The 16,499-nt window shown below is 34.1% G+C and overlaps 2 protein-coding genes and 1 non-coding gene across 6 annotated transcripts; 1 reads left to right on the forward strand and 2 right to left on the reverse strand.

Moving 5' to 3' along the window:
• LOC105115271 (probably inactive leucine-rich repeat receptor-like protein kinase At5g48380) lies at positions 1-3,185 on the reverse strand. 3 transcript variants are annotated; one of them, XM_011012287.1, is made up of 4 exons: positions 2,796-3,185; positions 2,618-2,671; positions 1,425-2,067; positions 1-1,264 (listed from the first exon to the last, which is right to left on the reverse strand). In XM_011012287.1, the coding sequence occupies exons 1-4, from the start codon at positions 2,870-2,872 to the stop codon at positions 245-247; spliced, it is 1,794 nt and encodes a 597-aa protein (XP_011010589.1). In that variant the 5' UTR covers positions 2,873-3,185; the 3' UTR covers positions 1-244. The 3 variants fall into 3 exon arrangements, with proteins under 3 accessions (XP_011010589.1, XP_011010516.1, XP_011010442.1); XM_011012214.1 differs by having other exon boundaries at positions 1,425-2,412; positions 2,796-2,816; XM_011012140.1 differs by having other exon boundaries at positions 1,425-2,412; positions 2,618-2,883.
• Positions 3,186-5,020: 1,835 nt separating this feature from the next.
• TRNAH-GUG (transfer RNA histidine(anticodon GUG)) lies at positions 5,021-5,092 on the reverse strand. Its single transcript has one exon. It is a non-coding gene; the product is annotated as a tRNA-His (tRNA).
• Positions 5,093-7,043: 1,951 nt separating this feature from the next.
• LOC105115133 (calmodulin-like protein 5) lies at positions 7,044-13,949 on the forward strand. Of its 2 annotated transcripts, none has more exons than XM_011012046.1 (2): positions 7,044-7,074; positions 13,463-13,949. In XM_011012046.1, the coding sequence occupies exon 2, from the start codon at positions 13,485-13,487 to the stop codon at positions 13,812-13,814; it is 330 nt and encodes a 109-aa protein (XP_011010348.1). In that variant the 5' UTR covers positions 7,044-7,074; positions 13,463-13,484; the 3' UTR covers positions 13,815-13,949. The 2 variants fall into 2 exon arrangements, with proteins under 2 accessions (XP_011010348.1, XP_011010272.1); XM_011011970.1 differs by having other exon boundaries at positions 7,044-7,057; positions 13,446-13,949.
• Positions 13,950-16,499: the final 2,550 nt, after the last annotated feature.

Consider the following 16,499-nt stretch of genomic DNA (forward strand, 5'->3'; position numbering starts at 1 on the left):
AAATTAACGTTGCAATGTAGTTGCGCTTTTGTCACATCACTTTTAAGGAGAGAAGAAAGGGAAACCGGAAGGCTTACAAACTCCCCGGCTAAGTACGGGAGTTCATTTACCGACTCTCAACACCCAACATGGAAACAAAATTCACACTATGCTATATAATTAAAGCTATAGCGTAGAATATATTTGGGCGGGTGCGAATCTACGGCCTCAAACTCTTATCTATCAAGCTCAACACCTTTGTTCTTCATTCAACTTCCTTTGTTACTTCGGTGGCAACGATTAGTTCATCTGGGAAAGCAGTGTAACCTGTATCAGATGGCAACATAATATCATCATCAGTTGTGAAATGATATCTCTCCCCAATAGCCCTGAGGAGCTGATGAACCTCAAACATTGTTGGTCTCTCCTTTGCATTCTCAACCACACAGTTGCAAGCAACTTTAAGAAATTGGTTGAGTTCATGATCGTAACCATTTCCAGGCAAAGGTTTGTCAACGGCAGTATGAAGAAGAGGACCATCTGACAGTTGTCTGATCCACTCCACTAAACTTCCCTTGAAGCTTTCAGGGGCAGTAGCAACATGAGTGGGTTTTTCACCAGTAATTAACTCCAGGAGAACTACACCAAAGCTATAAACATCCCCTTTTGGTGTTGCAACAAGGGTCCGTAGATATTCAGGAGCAACATAACCCAAGTCCCCAAACTCCCCATTGACAAAAGTGCTCAAATGGGTGTCGATTGGGTTCATGAGTCTAGCAAGGCCAAAATCAGATAACTTCGGCTCAAAATCGCCATCCAAGAGTATGCACTTGGAGCTTATGTTCCTGTGGATAATTCGTGGATTGCAGTTATGATGAAGCCATGCCAAACCTCTAGCTGTTCCAATTGCAATTTTGAGCCTTAGGGGCCAATCCATGTTTCTGATCTCTGGCTCCAGTGGATGCAATTTATCATAAAGGGTCCCATTTTCCACGAATTTATACACCAAAAATCTCTCCTTCTTTGCCACACAAAAACCCAGAAGCGGGACTAAATTACGGTGTTTTACATTCCCCAGTGTGTTCATCTCAGATACAAACTCTTTCTCCAAACGCTGAGAGTCTTGCAATCTCTTAACCATAAGGAAGCAACCTTCTGAAAACACTGCCTTGTACATTGGTCCTGTTCTTCCTGCTCCAATGATGTTGTTATTGCTGAAGTCGTCAGTTGCCTTCATGAGATCACTCAATCTCATTTTTGAAACCGACTTCTCAAACATTGAAACCTATTGGTAACAGAAAGCTTGCTGTTAGATATTTTGTTGTTTCAAATGAAAAATGCTATCATTGATAAGTTAACATAACCAGAAAAAAGAACAGAAATTCAATTCCTATGCCAGCCAAACTACATTATACCCAATTAACAAGATAAGTTAGATAACTTGCCTTGATGCCTTTGGTTCCCTTAATGCTCTTTGCCCATCTGTTACCTTCAGGATCATCTGCCTTCCTCTTAGCTACTCCCCGAGACAAATAGTACAGAAAGATACCACAGATAATTGATGTAAATGTTACCCCACCTGCGGCTGCTGCAGCAATTACCCCAACATGGGATTTCCCCTGGACTCCTGGACAGAGTTTCAATGGCTTTCCACAGAGGTCCAGATTATTTGCAAAGCTATCAACAGGGATGTTACTATGGATAAATGTGGGGATCGGCCCTGATAGAAGATTGTTGGTAACACTAAATATCTTGATCCGATCAAGCAGGCCAAATTCCAGTGGAATGTTGCCTGTTAGCCGGTTGTTGTCAAGTTTGAGATCATTCAAGAAACTACAATTTGCAAGATCAAGTGGAATTCCACCTGAAAAATTGTTGAATGAGAGATCAAGGGTTGTAACATACGGAAGTAACTTTGATATATTAGCAGGGATAGAGCCGAATAGCTTGTTGCGCGAAAGATCCAAGCCAGTCAAGCTTGTGCACTTCTGGATGCCGAGGGGGAACTGGCCTTTAAGACTCAAGTCTGAAAGGCGGATGTTTAGAACCCTGTTCTCATCTGGGTGCCAGCATTCAACACCCATAAATCTACATAAGAAGCCTTCAGTATTGTTGTTGAAATCCCATGTAGTGTTCAAGTAGTTGTAAGGGTCGACAAGAGAGTCTTTGATGGATTTCAAGCACTCTATATCAGTAGCAGTAGCATCAATCAAACTTACTCTACTGCTCAGCAACACTGAAACCATCCAAACCAAAATATGGGCAGCAACCATAGGATTTTTCTCACTCAATGCCATTAGCAAGGAAAAGAACAACAAGAACAAATCCTCAAACTTTCTATCTAAAATCCATTAAGAAAATCTACAAAGAGAAGGGTTTTCACTAAATTGGACCACTAAAGAAAACACTCAATCCACAAGAGTTAAACCTTATCTGCATAAACCCAAGAAAGAAAGTCAAATTCTTAAACCAAACAAAAAAAAAATCCAGTTCAACTCGTAATCTACCAGAACAATATGGAACTTTAAAAAACAACAAGTCAATAAATAAACAACCTCAAGACTTAAACAAACCAACTAAAACCCCAAATTCATTTATCCCAGCGACGCACTGAAGGAAAACAAGATTTGAGACATACCCAGATGACGACGACGACGAAATGGAAGTGTGAAGCATAGAAGTAGTCACCATACTGCGACAGAAATGCAAGAAAAATGAGAATATAAATGAAGAGAAGAGGCACTATTATTGCACTTAAAACGTAGAGAAGGGGTAGGATTGAGTTGATTTGAACAAAAGAAAGTGGCAGGAAACACCGTGTTTTTCTTTCATGGAAGACTTTCTCTTGTGCGCAAGTCTTCTCTTGCTTTCCGACTTTTCTCAGCAACCCCATGACACAAGAACATTTGTGTAAGAATTAAAGGGAAAAAAAAGGAAAAGAAAAGAAAAAAAAATGTGGTCTGTGGAAACTGTGTGGTCTGATTACACTACTAGTAATGAATTGACTGTTTGACTTGGAAAGAGAACATCATATATACATAACATAACAAAACCATAGTTTCTTTTGTTGATTGCTTGCTCGCATGACGGGTTGGTCATGATCTCTCCTCTAAGTCACGCAAAAACAATGGCATGTGTTAATGTGAAGCTGTGAACTCCCTCTGATCAGGCAATTTTTGTGTTCACTGAGTCTTTCTCCTTCAGTTAAGCCATTCGTTTCATTTTCACATTCATTAATCTCACAACAATTTTCTTTGCTGGGTTCCCACTGAGCACAGGTTGACTCTTGGGCCACCCTTTTCATGTTCACGCCGATGATAACCCGATGGCATTTAATTGCTTTATTTTTTTTTATTGTTTTGATATTATGTATTAAAAAAAATACTAATTTGATGTATGTTAAAATAAAAAATATTTTAAATAATAATAATAATAGTATTATAATATTATAACAGGCTTTTACAATTATGATTTAAAAAAGGTTCAATAAGAGTAATAAATTATAGTTTATTTTTAATCAAGATCTTAAAAAAATATTTTATAATTAAAGTAACGAGAATATATGAAAATAATTTTTTTTTGTTTTCTAAATTATTTTTATATTAATATAAAAAATTAATTTCAAATAAAAAATAAAATCTCAAGAAATCATAAAACGCCGTTTTTACTGAAAAAGAAACAGCAGTATTTTAACTATACAATTTATGTGCCACCATCAACCAACATTTTCTGATTAGGACAGGAACTTGATATTTTTATAATAAAATTAATTATTTTATTTTATTTTATTTTATGACGTGGTTATGATATTGATTATTAAATAACAATTAGTCCACAAGAATTTTTATTACTTTTTTTTTTATTTTACGTGGGGTGTCCGGGCCAGCTTGCGCGCACCACGACTAATCTCCACAGCCCACTGAATACCCTGCAAACCCAGTAGGCATGTAAGGCACCGCGGGGGTGACAGGCGTGCACGCCAAGGCTCGAACCCAGGTGCAGTGGAAGGAGACAAGCCCCTTCCACCGCTAGGCCAAGCCTTGGTTTGCCAAGAATTTTTATTACTTGGTCCTCTACGTTCTGGTATTGGAGAGGTGGCGTTGACTACACCTCTGTTGTTTGTGGCGGGTCAATTGATTTTATAAACAAACTACAAATCCTTTTCTCTTTCCTTTCATGTTTTTCTTTATCTATTTTTTTCCTTGTTAATGGTTGGCGGTCTGCCTCTTTATTTTTCAATTTTCAGAATTAAATGTATTAAATTATTTTTTTATCAATTGAATTGTTTATTTATCGATAATATCATAAATAAGTATATAAATGTATATTTACTAAAAAATAATAATATATTCATTAAATGGCGGTATGAATATCAAGATTATTATAGTTAATTATGTGTTAAGCAAGTAAGAATATAAGCGTACCAAGAAGACTCACATGACGTGAGAGAAGAATATCATATTGCTGGATTCTTCTCAATTATTTCTTATTTGTCATTAGCAAGAATAATTAATGAAAACTATTTTTCAATAAAAAAAATTAGCTTGATTTTTAAAAAATTATTTTCTTTTTATTTTAGATTGAAAATTTTTCAAAGGTTTTTAAAAAATTAAAAATTATCTTATTATTTATTGATTATATTGAATCTGGTTCTGAATCTTTTTATTGTTATATTTTTTATTTTTTTTATTTTATCTTTTAAAATTTAATGTTTATATCAATTTTAGTTTTTGTACTTTTATTATAATTTTTTTATTTATTAAATTTATTTAATTTACCAGATTTGATCTTTATTTTTTTAATTATTATTTATTTTATTTAAAATAATTTATAAAATTATAATTTATTTAAATTTATCATCTTTCAACCTTTATTTTATTTAAAATAAATTATAAATTAATATTTTTTAAATTTTACCCCCTTCAATTTTTTTATTATTTCAATAAATTTTAAAAAATTATTTTTCATTACACCATTAATTACAAAAAATATAATTCACACGGTCCAAATTAACAATAGAAAAACTCGATTTTGAACTGGATGTGGCTGCTGGGATTCGAGCCCAGGTCTCCACGGCCACAACGTGGAATTCTTACCACTAAACTACAGCCACGAGATGTTCAAAAGCACCTAAACAAAAAATTAATTCCTTATTTTCTGTCTAAATCTTCTCACAACCTCATCTGATAGTCTGAGGAAACATGAATTAACTTCGTGAAATGCAGTCGGTGAATCATGTCTCCCAATGTGATATTTCATGAAAATATAACAAATCCAGTTCATAGTACCCTTTGTGAAATTCAAGCAAACTAATCTTCTTCTCTCAACATCTCCATCAATTGAACCCCCGGGCTGAATATATATATAAGGGAGAAAAAAAAAAAAACAGATTCTTAACATTTCAATAAATCAAGATGTTGCGAAAACAGATTGTCTGTAAATCAAATAATTTACAATGTAACAAAGCTATTATGTGGAAGCATGTTTCATCAGACAAATCTTGTCCACGCTTGCAAAAAGAAGTTAATTATTAATGAGCATGCTGCTAATGAATATTTATGTGGGTTATATTTGGATCAACTGCTGATTCGGGAGAGGATGTACATCTTTTTTAAAAAAACAATTCATTTTCTAGGCTTTACGGTGTTTGGACTTGTCTAACCCAATTTCCTAGTCCATTTCGAGTGTTGACAAAAATTGTCCTGATAACTGTCACATCCTTCAATTGTTGTCCCTAATGTTAATTATAGAAAATTAATAGAATGGATTGCAGATCTAATTACATTATTAAAATTAATAGAATGGATTGCAGATCTAATAACATTATTTCCCACCTAATAATACCATATCTAACACCACATATAACCCCTTTGATCCACACTTAATCAAAGAATTCACAAACACAAAACATGTAGATTTTTGGATATGGATTCCATCTATATTTGGAGTATGGGCAGCAGCTATCACCGTAGTTATCAAATCCAGCTTGAAATTAAACCGGTGAAGGAATCGAATCCCGAGTTACAAGTGCTTACTTAGACTGGATATATACTAGATTAAGCAAATAGAATGCCGTAGCTCCAGCAGGACAATTGTTGCATTTGGCTTTGCAACGCCACATGGATGATCCTTTAGCATCAAGAGCTAATTAAGCCAATCATTGGCTTGACCAACTATGCGACAATCCTCATGAGCAATCTGGTGCCATCAATCCTTAAAGTAATATCAGGACTTGTGTAGTTATGACCTTCAAAGGACACAGAGCCAAGCAAATACCTTTCTTTAGGTATGCAAATCATTGTTGAATTGTAGAGCCACATGCAGCAGTACAAGCATCAAGGAAGCCTTGTGTGTAGTCCGTTAGCCGTTTGGTTTGGCACCATTATTTAGCACATTATAACTTGTTTCGGTGGTATTTTAATATGTGAACTTACGAGGATCAAGAAAAGGTCAAACAGCAGAGAATGAAGACACAACTTAGCCATGTTCTTTGCTCTCGGGACACAAAAAGAGGGAGATGATTGATTAATTGTAACGATTGTGTTAATAGTAATGATTGTGTTAATAGTAATGAGAACTTATGGAAGTACTTGAAGGGTTTAATTCGTTGATGTTGTAACTTGAAGAGGTTTTAAGGATAGATATGATCAAATTCGGATTAATTAGCAAATGATATGTATATATATTTCCACCGCGTCCTCATTAGCTGAGTTCAAAGTTTCGGACTCGTCTTCACTTATTTGCTCCAATTAACTAATTGTAGGTCTTAAGCTTGCATCTCTCTCATAGACTTAGACATGAACAGGAATAGGGAAATATATAGAAGTGTATATGTGGTCCAAAATAGAAGGATCAAAGACAAGCAAGATCAGAACATTTCTATAAAGCTTCACGCAATAATTATTTGTCTAAAGCAGAGCATTTTTTTAAATGGAATATTGCATGGAGATAAGTCGGTGTGCATGGACTGTGCTATGCTATTGAATTGAGTGATTGATTACTCGAGATATATATATATATATATAAGCCTTGCTTTCAGATTAACTTGCAAAAATCGTAGCGTGAAAACATCTCTTACATTCAAACTAAGCTAATCTCTTATTATTCCATCAGGACCATGGGGTTTGAAGTCAAGAAATATAAACCACGCGAGCCTAAACTACCTGTTTCTCAGCTAACTGAAGAGCAGTTGAGGGCAATTTTCATGGAGTCCGATATCAATAAGGACGGTGTTCTCAGCAAGAAAGAGCTAAAGCAAGCCTTCCGTCGTCTGGGTGCGGTTATCCCAGCCTTTAGAGCCGCCCGTGGGCTCCACCATGCCGATGCCAACCACGATGGGGTTGTAGACAAGGAGGAGTTGGATGATCTCATCAAATATGCTTATCGTCTTGGGTACAAGGTTACTTAGAGCTTTAAAATGTAATTAAGCAAGGTTGTGCCACTGTGCATGCGATTGCATATATGTGTGTGCTTTGCCGTGGCATCAATTGGGGAAAAAATAAATAAATAAAACTTATTTTCTGTGTCTTTTTTAGAAGAGATGGTTCTCCTGTATGTGATTAAAGATCAATCCAATAGCAGGATGGGTATTTTATTATTATATGGAGCTCCAGCCCTTTTACCTTTGGAGAACTACAGGCCCATTGCCCATTGACATTGATCCACGCATCATTCATTATTTATATATTAAAACATGCGGGATTTTCACAGTATATTTGTAACGGTGGAAAAAACAAATTCAGTTAATCATCAAACTTTGTTTTCAGAGCATCAAGAAGCAACTGATTTTAAATTAAAGATGAAATTAATAAAAAAAAAGGATTCAAATAAAAAACACGATAAATATAGGTAGGTAAATATAAGTAACGTACTTTAAATTTAAAAAACATTTATTTTTATCTTTCAATTTAAATAATCATTTAAATTATATAATTATGATCCCTTAAATTACTCCAATTCTATTTTAATGGAGAGATTTATTTTTGTTTTTTTTCTTGCTTGAGAAAGAGAAGGGAGAGAGGTTACTGGATTTGAGTGATAGAGATAAAAACTTGTCATTGATACTAATTTAGGTCATCAAAAACATGATTTTTGTATCAAATTATTCCATTAGATGTAAGTAGATGATATTAGATATTTTTGTACCTTAAAAGTTTGTGAAAAAATAAATCTGATTTTAGATTTATTTTTAGTTTTTGATTGAATTTGGTTTTTAAATCAGTTTTTTAAACAAACCAAGTTTCATCCTTATAAATTCCAACATTGAATTAGGAAGTGCCTTACTCATTATATCAAGAAGTTGTGCGACAGGTCAACAGTAATGCAACTTGACAAGTGAATTCTTTTCAGCTTCTCTTATGAAGTGAAATTTTGTATTGATGTGCTTGGTCCTGTCATGTTAAACAAGATTTTGAGCAATGGCAATAACTGATTTGTTATCACGGTAAAGCCCAGTTGATGAGCTTTGTTATTAGCCTAGATCAACAAACAATTTATTTAATCATATTGCTTGATTTGTAGCAGCAGCTAGTAAGGTATACTCAGTATCTATAGTAAATCGTGTCATAAGTTTTTGTTTTTTTGCATTCTCATAAATAGTGTCTGAACCAATTGTAAATACATAACTTAAAATGTTGTTCATATCAACAACACTACATGTTCAATTACTGTCAACATAGCCATCTAGTTTAACTCTTTATCTTTAAATACCAGATGCAAAGATTTATTATACCTCTGATATATTTCAGTTCCTTGTTAGCAATTCTTTTATGAACATTACTAAGAGAACTCATGAATCTTGAAAGCAAATCAGCTAGAAACATCAAGTCAGGTCTGATTGATGTCAAGTATGATAGGTTACCTACTAAGCTTTTATATGCAGAGAGTTCCTCAAGTTTCTCATCATTTTTTTTGAAAATTTTCTAATCTTGTGCAACTGAAATTGCTACTTTTTTATATGATTATAGCTTGAATTTTATTAAAAATATCAATCATATATTTTTTTTGTGAAATAAAGATACCCGAACTTCATTGATATATTTTTATTCCAAAAAAGTAGTTCATTGAACCCACAACCTGAATATCATAGGAAAAAAAACATATTCTTAATATTTCAACAAATCAAGATGTTGTGTTGTGAATCCACATAGTCTGGAAATCAAATAATTGACAACTTAACAAAGCTATTATGTGGAAGCATAGCTGGCCACGGACAAGAGGATGGATTTAAGAATTTTGAAAATCAAGGTCTCGAATTCTTGCAATAAACAAGTAAAGTGTTTTATTATACAAATCTTTTCCACGCTTGCAAAAAGAAGAAATTAATTATTAATAAGCATGTTGCTAGTTAGTATTTGTGTGGGTTGATCACTGGAGATGGACGGTCCGCCCGAAATTTGGACCAACTAGTGGTGCTAAGAGGACCCTATGGCCTGTGATGATTCGGAATGGGATGTACATCTTTTCTTATTTCCTTATCTTTTGGGATCCATGGCGTTTGGACTTGTCCAATCCAGTTTCCTGGTTCATTTCGAGTATCGGCAGAAATTGTCCTGATAATTGTCACATTCTGCACTCTTGGCTCTTCCAGCTCCCTTCCCTGAGCTTCCAATACTAAAACACAACGTACCCACAATTATTGTCCCTAATGTTAATTATCTTGATATATAATATGTATATAAGAAAATTAATCGAATGGATTGCAGGCTCTAATTACATTATTTCTCACCTAATAATACCATGTCTAATATCATATATAACCTCTTCGATCCACAAGTTCTTAGTCTGAGATCCAATTGAGATACAATCATCCCCCGTCTTAATCGAAGAATTCACCATCATTAAACATGTATACTTTTTTATATGGATTTCATCTGTGTTTGGACTATCACGAGCAGCTATCACCATAGTTGTCAAATCCGGCTTAAGATGGAGCAGATCCTAAGTCGCTACACTGGATATTAAATTAAGCAACATTGTATAGGATACCGTAGCTCCAGCAGGACAATTGTTGCCTTCGGCTTTGTAACCCCACAAGGATGATCCTTTAGCATCAAGAGCGACGCCAACAATTGAGACACCGCGCTAACACGCTTAAAGCTACAGAGTTACAGAGTATATGTTTCTGTAGCCTCTATCCCAAGCGGGTTGCAATCCATGTTTAATAGCCTGCAGCTCCCCTGAGAGATTTGAACCAACACCGGAGAAGCCCGAAAACCCCACCAACCAAGAGCCATTAACGTTACCAGGATTTCCAAGGCAGCTGCCATCCACATTCAATTTATCATAACCCTCTCTAGGACGTTCTCAGCATACATGGGTATGTGGTTTAACTAATTTAGTATGCCCTCCTCGGAACTTGTCAAGCTCCTCACTGGACAAAAGGATTTTTCGGATCACCCAATCGTCACCAGCATATCTGTGTAAGCAATCAAACTTCCCTAAGAGATGTGTCAATGACAAACGTTGTTCTATATAGTTTTTGTAAGCTAACTGTGATTGTTTTATAGCATGAAAAATAATTCTACATAATTTTACTTGTTATTAAATCAAGATATGGAATAAGATTATTTTTCTCTATCCATAAAAATATAAAATGGGATTATCAAAAGTAAAAAGAAGAAGAAGAAATCTTCTTTTCTGTTGTTTTTGAAAAGAAGAAAGGGGTCTTCCTCTTCTTTCTTCGATTAGAATATTTAACTTGAACCTGGGCGCAGCCCTTTTGTTTTTGCAGGAATAACACCACAGCCCCATTGGTTATGCATCATTTATTCAAGAACAGTGTCAGTTGATCTCTTTCCGTAGAGACTTAGATATACATCAATTTTCACTAACAATTGAAGGCGGGATAGAGGGAAATGAAGAAACTATCAAAATATTCGTGGAGGAAGTGGCGGTGACGACGTTAAGCGGCTAGGGTGAACGTTTGGTGGCAGCGCGGTCGATGGGCAGAAAGAGAACTGATCTTTAGATCTTGACTTGTGACCGCAGCACTTGCAAGATTCGGTGGCAAATGTAAGTTCATGAAAAGAGAGAGAAAATTCAGTCGAAAATTCCGCGTAGTTATCAAGGGTGCTCCACCAACTTTGAGAATGTTAACTTTTTAGTTATAAAATTATTATATTGCCTCGTTAATATAGATTCTTAAAAAAATATAAAAAATATTTTAAACTTTTTAAATTTAAAAGCCATATTAAATCTAAAAATCTCGAATTTAAATAAAATATTATATCCAAATTTTTAGGATGTGGTCGTGACAGACCCAAATTTAAAAATAATAATAAAAAAAAAAAAGAAAAGAAAAATATAAATAAAAAAAAATAATAAGAATAAGAATAATAAGACACAATTCTTGAATATAGCATCCTTTTTCAAACACCCAAATTCCTTGAGTTTAGAATCATTTTCTAGATCCAATTTAGATCGATGTCTTTATTAAACCCAAGTTATTTCGGTATGTAGGTGTCAAATCCAAATATCTTGGATATAGTATCCTTTTTCAGACTCAAGTAATTTGGGTATGGCACCCCTTTAATTTCTAGAGTGTGGTCATGTCAAACTCAGGTGTGACTTTATTATTTTTTTTAATAGTAATAATTTTTTTCAAATTTATTAATAATTATATAAATAATATTAACAACAATGAAAAGAACAACAATAACAACAATAATTTTTAATTTTACCCTTCAAATCAAATCTTTGATTTTTTTCAATAGTAATAATTTTTTAAAAAATTTATTAATAATAATATTAAACATGTCTAACCCAAGTTCTTATAGTTTTTAATTTTATCTTTTAAATCAAATCTATAGTTTTTCTTCAATAGTAATAACATTTTTTTCAAACTTAATAATAATAATAATAAGACTCACTCCATAGGTATGACATCTCCTTCCAAACCCAAGTAACTTGGGTTTGTTGGTGCTAGAATAAACTTTTTTGGTATGGCATCCCCTGTCATACCTCATTAAGATGGGTCTGATACCCTGCCATACCCATGATACCTAAGTTTGTCAGTCTTTCCACATCTAAAGTGTCAGGGTCTGGCTGTTATGCCTGACCCGAGTCTTTAGGGTGACTGCTTTGCTAGACCTGAGCGTCTAGGATCTCATAGACAAGCCTAACCCTAGTGTCATATGTCTAGCAGCCATGTCATTCCTAGTGTTTGAGATCTGGCAGTCATGCCATGTCTTGACACCTGTTATTGATCTAAGGCACTTGGGTATGACAACCATACGAAAATAACAAAAATAATCTTACATGCAATCTTATTTTTGTTGAAACCCAATGATAGTTTCATATTTGAACTATTTCAATAAAATAAAAAGACGGTGATGTCTCACAACACAAACTTATATTTTCTCTTTTTTCTAAGGTATGGATATATTTTCACTATTTATTTTTCTTGAAAAGACAAAAAAAACCCCAACTTAAAAGTTAAAATTTTGTCAATATCTATACTGTAGCAAAAAAAACTCAAACAGGTAATTTTATTCGCAATCATCCTTTCAATATCAAATTTATCTCATGAAAAGAAAAAAAAAAAAAAAAAATCCCACCTCCAAATGTATGCCTAATAAGTTTCTTTGGTGATGACAATTGCATCATTATACTGTTCCAATCCATGATGGTATATGTCTTAGTGTACAATGAAACACTGATCTCCTTTAATATAATATAATTTTGAAATTCTTTAAGATTTATTTCTTATAAAGTATTAGGATTTATTTCTTATAAAGTATGCTTTTTATATCTTTATGAATTATGTATGATCTCTATGGTTTTTATTTGATTTTTTTTTGTTTTGAAACTCATTATAATTCTTTTACGTTGGGATCTTTGTTCTCAATAATATTTTTTTAATTAATATAGATGTTCAAGTTAACTTAGATGTGCCTAAAATAATTTCACATACCTTGAAATTAATAATCATATAAACTAAAATAATTTCATATACCTTGAAATTAATAATCATATAAACTTTTAATGGCTCTAAAATTTATAAAACTCAAACCAATAATCTCTAAATAACAAACTCAAAACTTATCCATTAAAAGCTACACCCTTAAGGTTTGCTTCCAATAACCTTAACTTACTCATTAGCTGAGTTCAAAGTTTCGGACTCGTCTTAACTTATTTCCTCTAATTAACTAATTGTAGGTCTTAGGCTTGCACCTCTCCCGTAGGTTTAGACATGAACAGGAATAGGGAAATATATAGAAGTGCATGTGTGGTCCAAAATAAAAGGATCAAGGATAAGCAAGATTAGAACATATCCGTTAAGCTGCACGCATTTTATTTTTTTGTGTAAAGTAGAGCATTTTTTTATATGGAATATTGCATAAAGATAAGTCGGTGTGCATGGACTGTACTATTGAATTGATTGATTGATTGAGTACTCCAGCCATATAAATATAGAAGCCTTGCATTCAAACGTGCAAAAATCGTAGCGTGAAAACATCTCTTACGTTCAAATTAAGCTAATTTCTTATTATTCCATCGGGGCCATGGGGTTTGTTATTGTCGACAAACGTAAAGGAATCGTGACTTGTGAGACACCTGTTTTTCAGCCTGGAGGCCCTGAATCACATGTTCCTCCGACAAGCACTGAAAAGCAGTTGAGGGCAATTTTCATGGAGTGCGATATCAATAAGGACGGTGTTCTCAGCAAGAAAGAGCTAAAGCGAGCCTTCCGTCGTCTAGGTGCACTTATCCCTGCCTTTAGAGCCGCCCGTGGGCTCCACCATGCCGATGCCAACCACGATGGGGTTGTAGACATGGATGAGTTGGATGATCTCATCAAATATGCTTATCGTCTTGGGTACAAGGTTACTTAGAGCTTTAAAATGTAATTAAGCAAGGTTGTGCCCCTGTGCATGCAATTCCATATGTGTGTGTGGTTTGCCGGGGCATCAATTGGGGAAATAAAAACTTATTCTCTGTGTCTTTTTTAGAAGAGATGGTTCTCCCTCTATGTGATTGAAGATCAATCCAATAGCAGGATGGGTATTTTATTATTATATATTTTGAACCTGGAGCTCCGGCACTCTTACCTTTGCAGGAAGTAAACTGCAGGCCCATTGACTTGATCCACGCATCATTTATTCAAGAACGATGCGTCATATTGATCCTTTTCAATTGAGAACTAAGTTAAGAAGAAAAAAAATGCAAATATTCATCTATTCGTTTCCTCTCCATGCAATTCAACAGCTGAAATATCTCTATGCTTACATAAAATTATGAAATGTACACGGATATTTGACTTAAAAGAATAAGTGTTCTTGTTAATGAAGTGATTATTTCTCTCAAATATTCAAAACATGCTAGATGAATTAAAAGCAATCAAAGTGTTCTTCGACCCTCTTTTTTTCTAATTACAACCAATTGTATTTTTAAACTAGTTTTTTACTCCATTCTTCCAATCCATTCAAAGATGTTTCCACATCTAAACTAAGAAAGTTATAAGAAATTTACAGCTTTTCATAAATCATAACCAAATTAAATGAGGAGGGATAATGCCTAATTGCCTACCATTGCTGTTGAGCCAAACAAACCATATATCTTAGGAAAAAAATGAATAAATTGAAAAATTAATTTTCTGTATATTTGTAATTGACAAATCAGTTCCTAGAAATTGTAATTTATATTCAGTATTCAGACTCGCCTAAAAAGTAAAAACCGAAGACATACAAAAATTGGCAATGAATCAAACTGAAAGAAAAAATTATTTACAAGCGCTCAACTTGTAAAAGCAATGAAAGCATTAATGATGACCAATGCCATATAATTTGTTAGGATCTTGAACTTCTGAATAAGCATGTTGGAGAAAGTGAACTGGCAGTTCGTGTTGGGAATTCCGACCGGTGATGTTCTGATACTTGCTCATAAGAGGCCAAGTACACTGACACAATATTTAATGTGGTTCGGCAAATAGCCTACATCCACGGGAGAGAGTCTATATTATTAAAGATTAGAGAAAGAATATAAAAACAAATACATGGAGGAGAATGATAACTTCACTCTACTCTACTCATAGCCCTCTCTTTGCTGCATTTGCAGTTGCTGCAATGGCTATAAGGCTGTTGCCATTGCAGCTCTTTCTACTCTCTTCACATTCTCACAAAACTCTTCCTAATTTACTCTCTAACATATGCTTCTATTTATAGGTATTTATAGAGGCTATTCTTGGTTTGTTGTCAATATTGGTGGCCACCAACTCTAACTCATTCAATAATGATGGCTACCAATAATTAATGGTGAATGGTTGGTGCCTTACATAAAAATGACAACCAACCTGACAGTTCGGACATTGTTCTGTCGTGCAAGAGCATGCTTGCCATGCAAAATCTTCTTTGATTAGGTTTGTGGCTCTGCTATCTTTGTTAAATTCATCAGTTGTTATTTAATTTGATATGATGGATATCTATATTGGAAAGATAGAAGATTGAAATATTTGGCATTTTCCTTACTCTAGTACTGAACTCAGAATTTTGTGTTCATTGGAAATTCCAAAGTACCCCATGTTTGTATTATTCTTTCCTCTTTAATTGATCTATTTGACTTTAATTTGTGAGATTAAAATTTAATGACCTCTAAAGTACTCATAATGGGTTTTCTCGCTGATGAGGCTTTCTGAACATCGTGTTCTTCTGGGTAATCTGAGATCCATTAAGTTTGTTGTACTTTGCAATTGATTTTTTTTTTTTTAAATTAATATGGATGTTTGGACCAGTTTACACGCATCACCAATTAATTCATTTTGTTTTATGTAGGTGGATGCTTTTACGACAACTCGTGGAAAAGAAGGGGGTGGGTTGTCGAGCGGCTTTTAAACTAGGTCAACAACCTGCAATAACATTTCCTGAATGAAACATGCGTTTTTCTCTACTCGATATATATCAACTCGTTTCCTGTTTGTATGGATTGAATGTAATGCTTGTAATGGCAGTTGCTTGTAGAGTTGGATGGTTCAGATCAGCGGCCTGGTATTTTCATCATTGGTGCCACTATCAGGTATGCTAATATCTCTCTCCTCTCCTCTCCTCTCCCTCTCCATTTCTCACATTAAAACTGCTATTTCTGGTGGCAGGCCTGAGGTGATGGACCTTTGCTTTCAATAACCTTAACTTCTTTAAGACTTATTTCTTATATTGTATGTTTTTTATATCTCTAAGAATTATGTATGATCTCTATGGTTTTTATTTGATTTTTTTTATTTTGAAACTCACTACAATTTTTTTACGCCGGAACCTCTGCTTTCAATAACTTTTGCTTCCTCATTAGCTGAGTTCAAAGCTTCGGACTCATCTTCACTTATTTCCTCTAATTAACTAATCTTAAGCTTGCATCTCTCCCATAGGTTGAGACATGAACAGGAATAGGGAAATATATAGAAGCGTATATGTGGTCCAGAATAACAGGATCAAAGATCAGAACATATCTGTAAAGTTGCACGCATTAATTATTTGTGTAAAGTAGAGCATTTTTTTATATGGAATATTGCATGGAGATAAGTCGGTGTG

This window comes from Populus euphratica, unplaced genomic scaffold (assembly GCF_000495115.2).
Source record: "Populus euphratica unplaced genomic scaffold, PopEup_1.0 scaffold1.1, whole genome shotgun sequence".
Taxonomy (NCBI): Eukaryota; Viridiplantae; Streptophyta; class Magnoliopsida; order Malpighiales; family Salicaceae; genus Populus; species Populus euphratica.

Coding starts and splice junctions, on each gene's coding strand:
- LOC105115271 (XM_011012140.1), bottom strand. CDS start 2,276: ATGGCATTGAGTGAGAAAAATCCTATGGTTGCTGCCCATATTTTGGTT. Junction 1,265..1,424: donor AGGGAACCAAAGGCATCAAG/GCAAGTTATCTA, acceptor TGTTACCAATAG/GTTTCAATGTTTGAGAAGTC.
- LOC105115133 (XM_011012046.1), top strand. CDS start 13,485: ATGGGGTTTGTTATTGTCGACAAACGTAAAGGAATCGTGACTTGTGAG.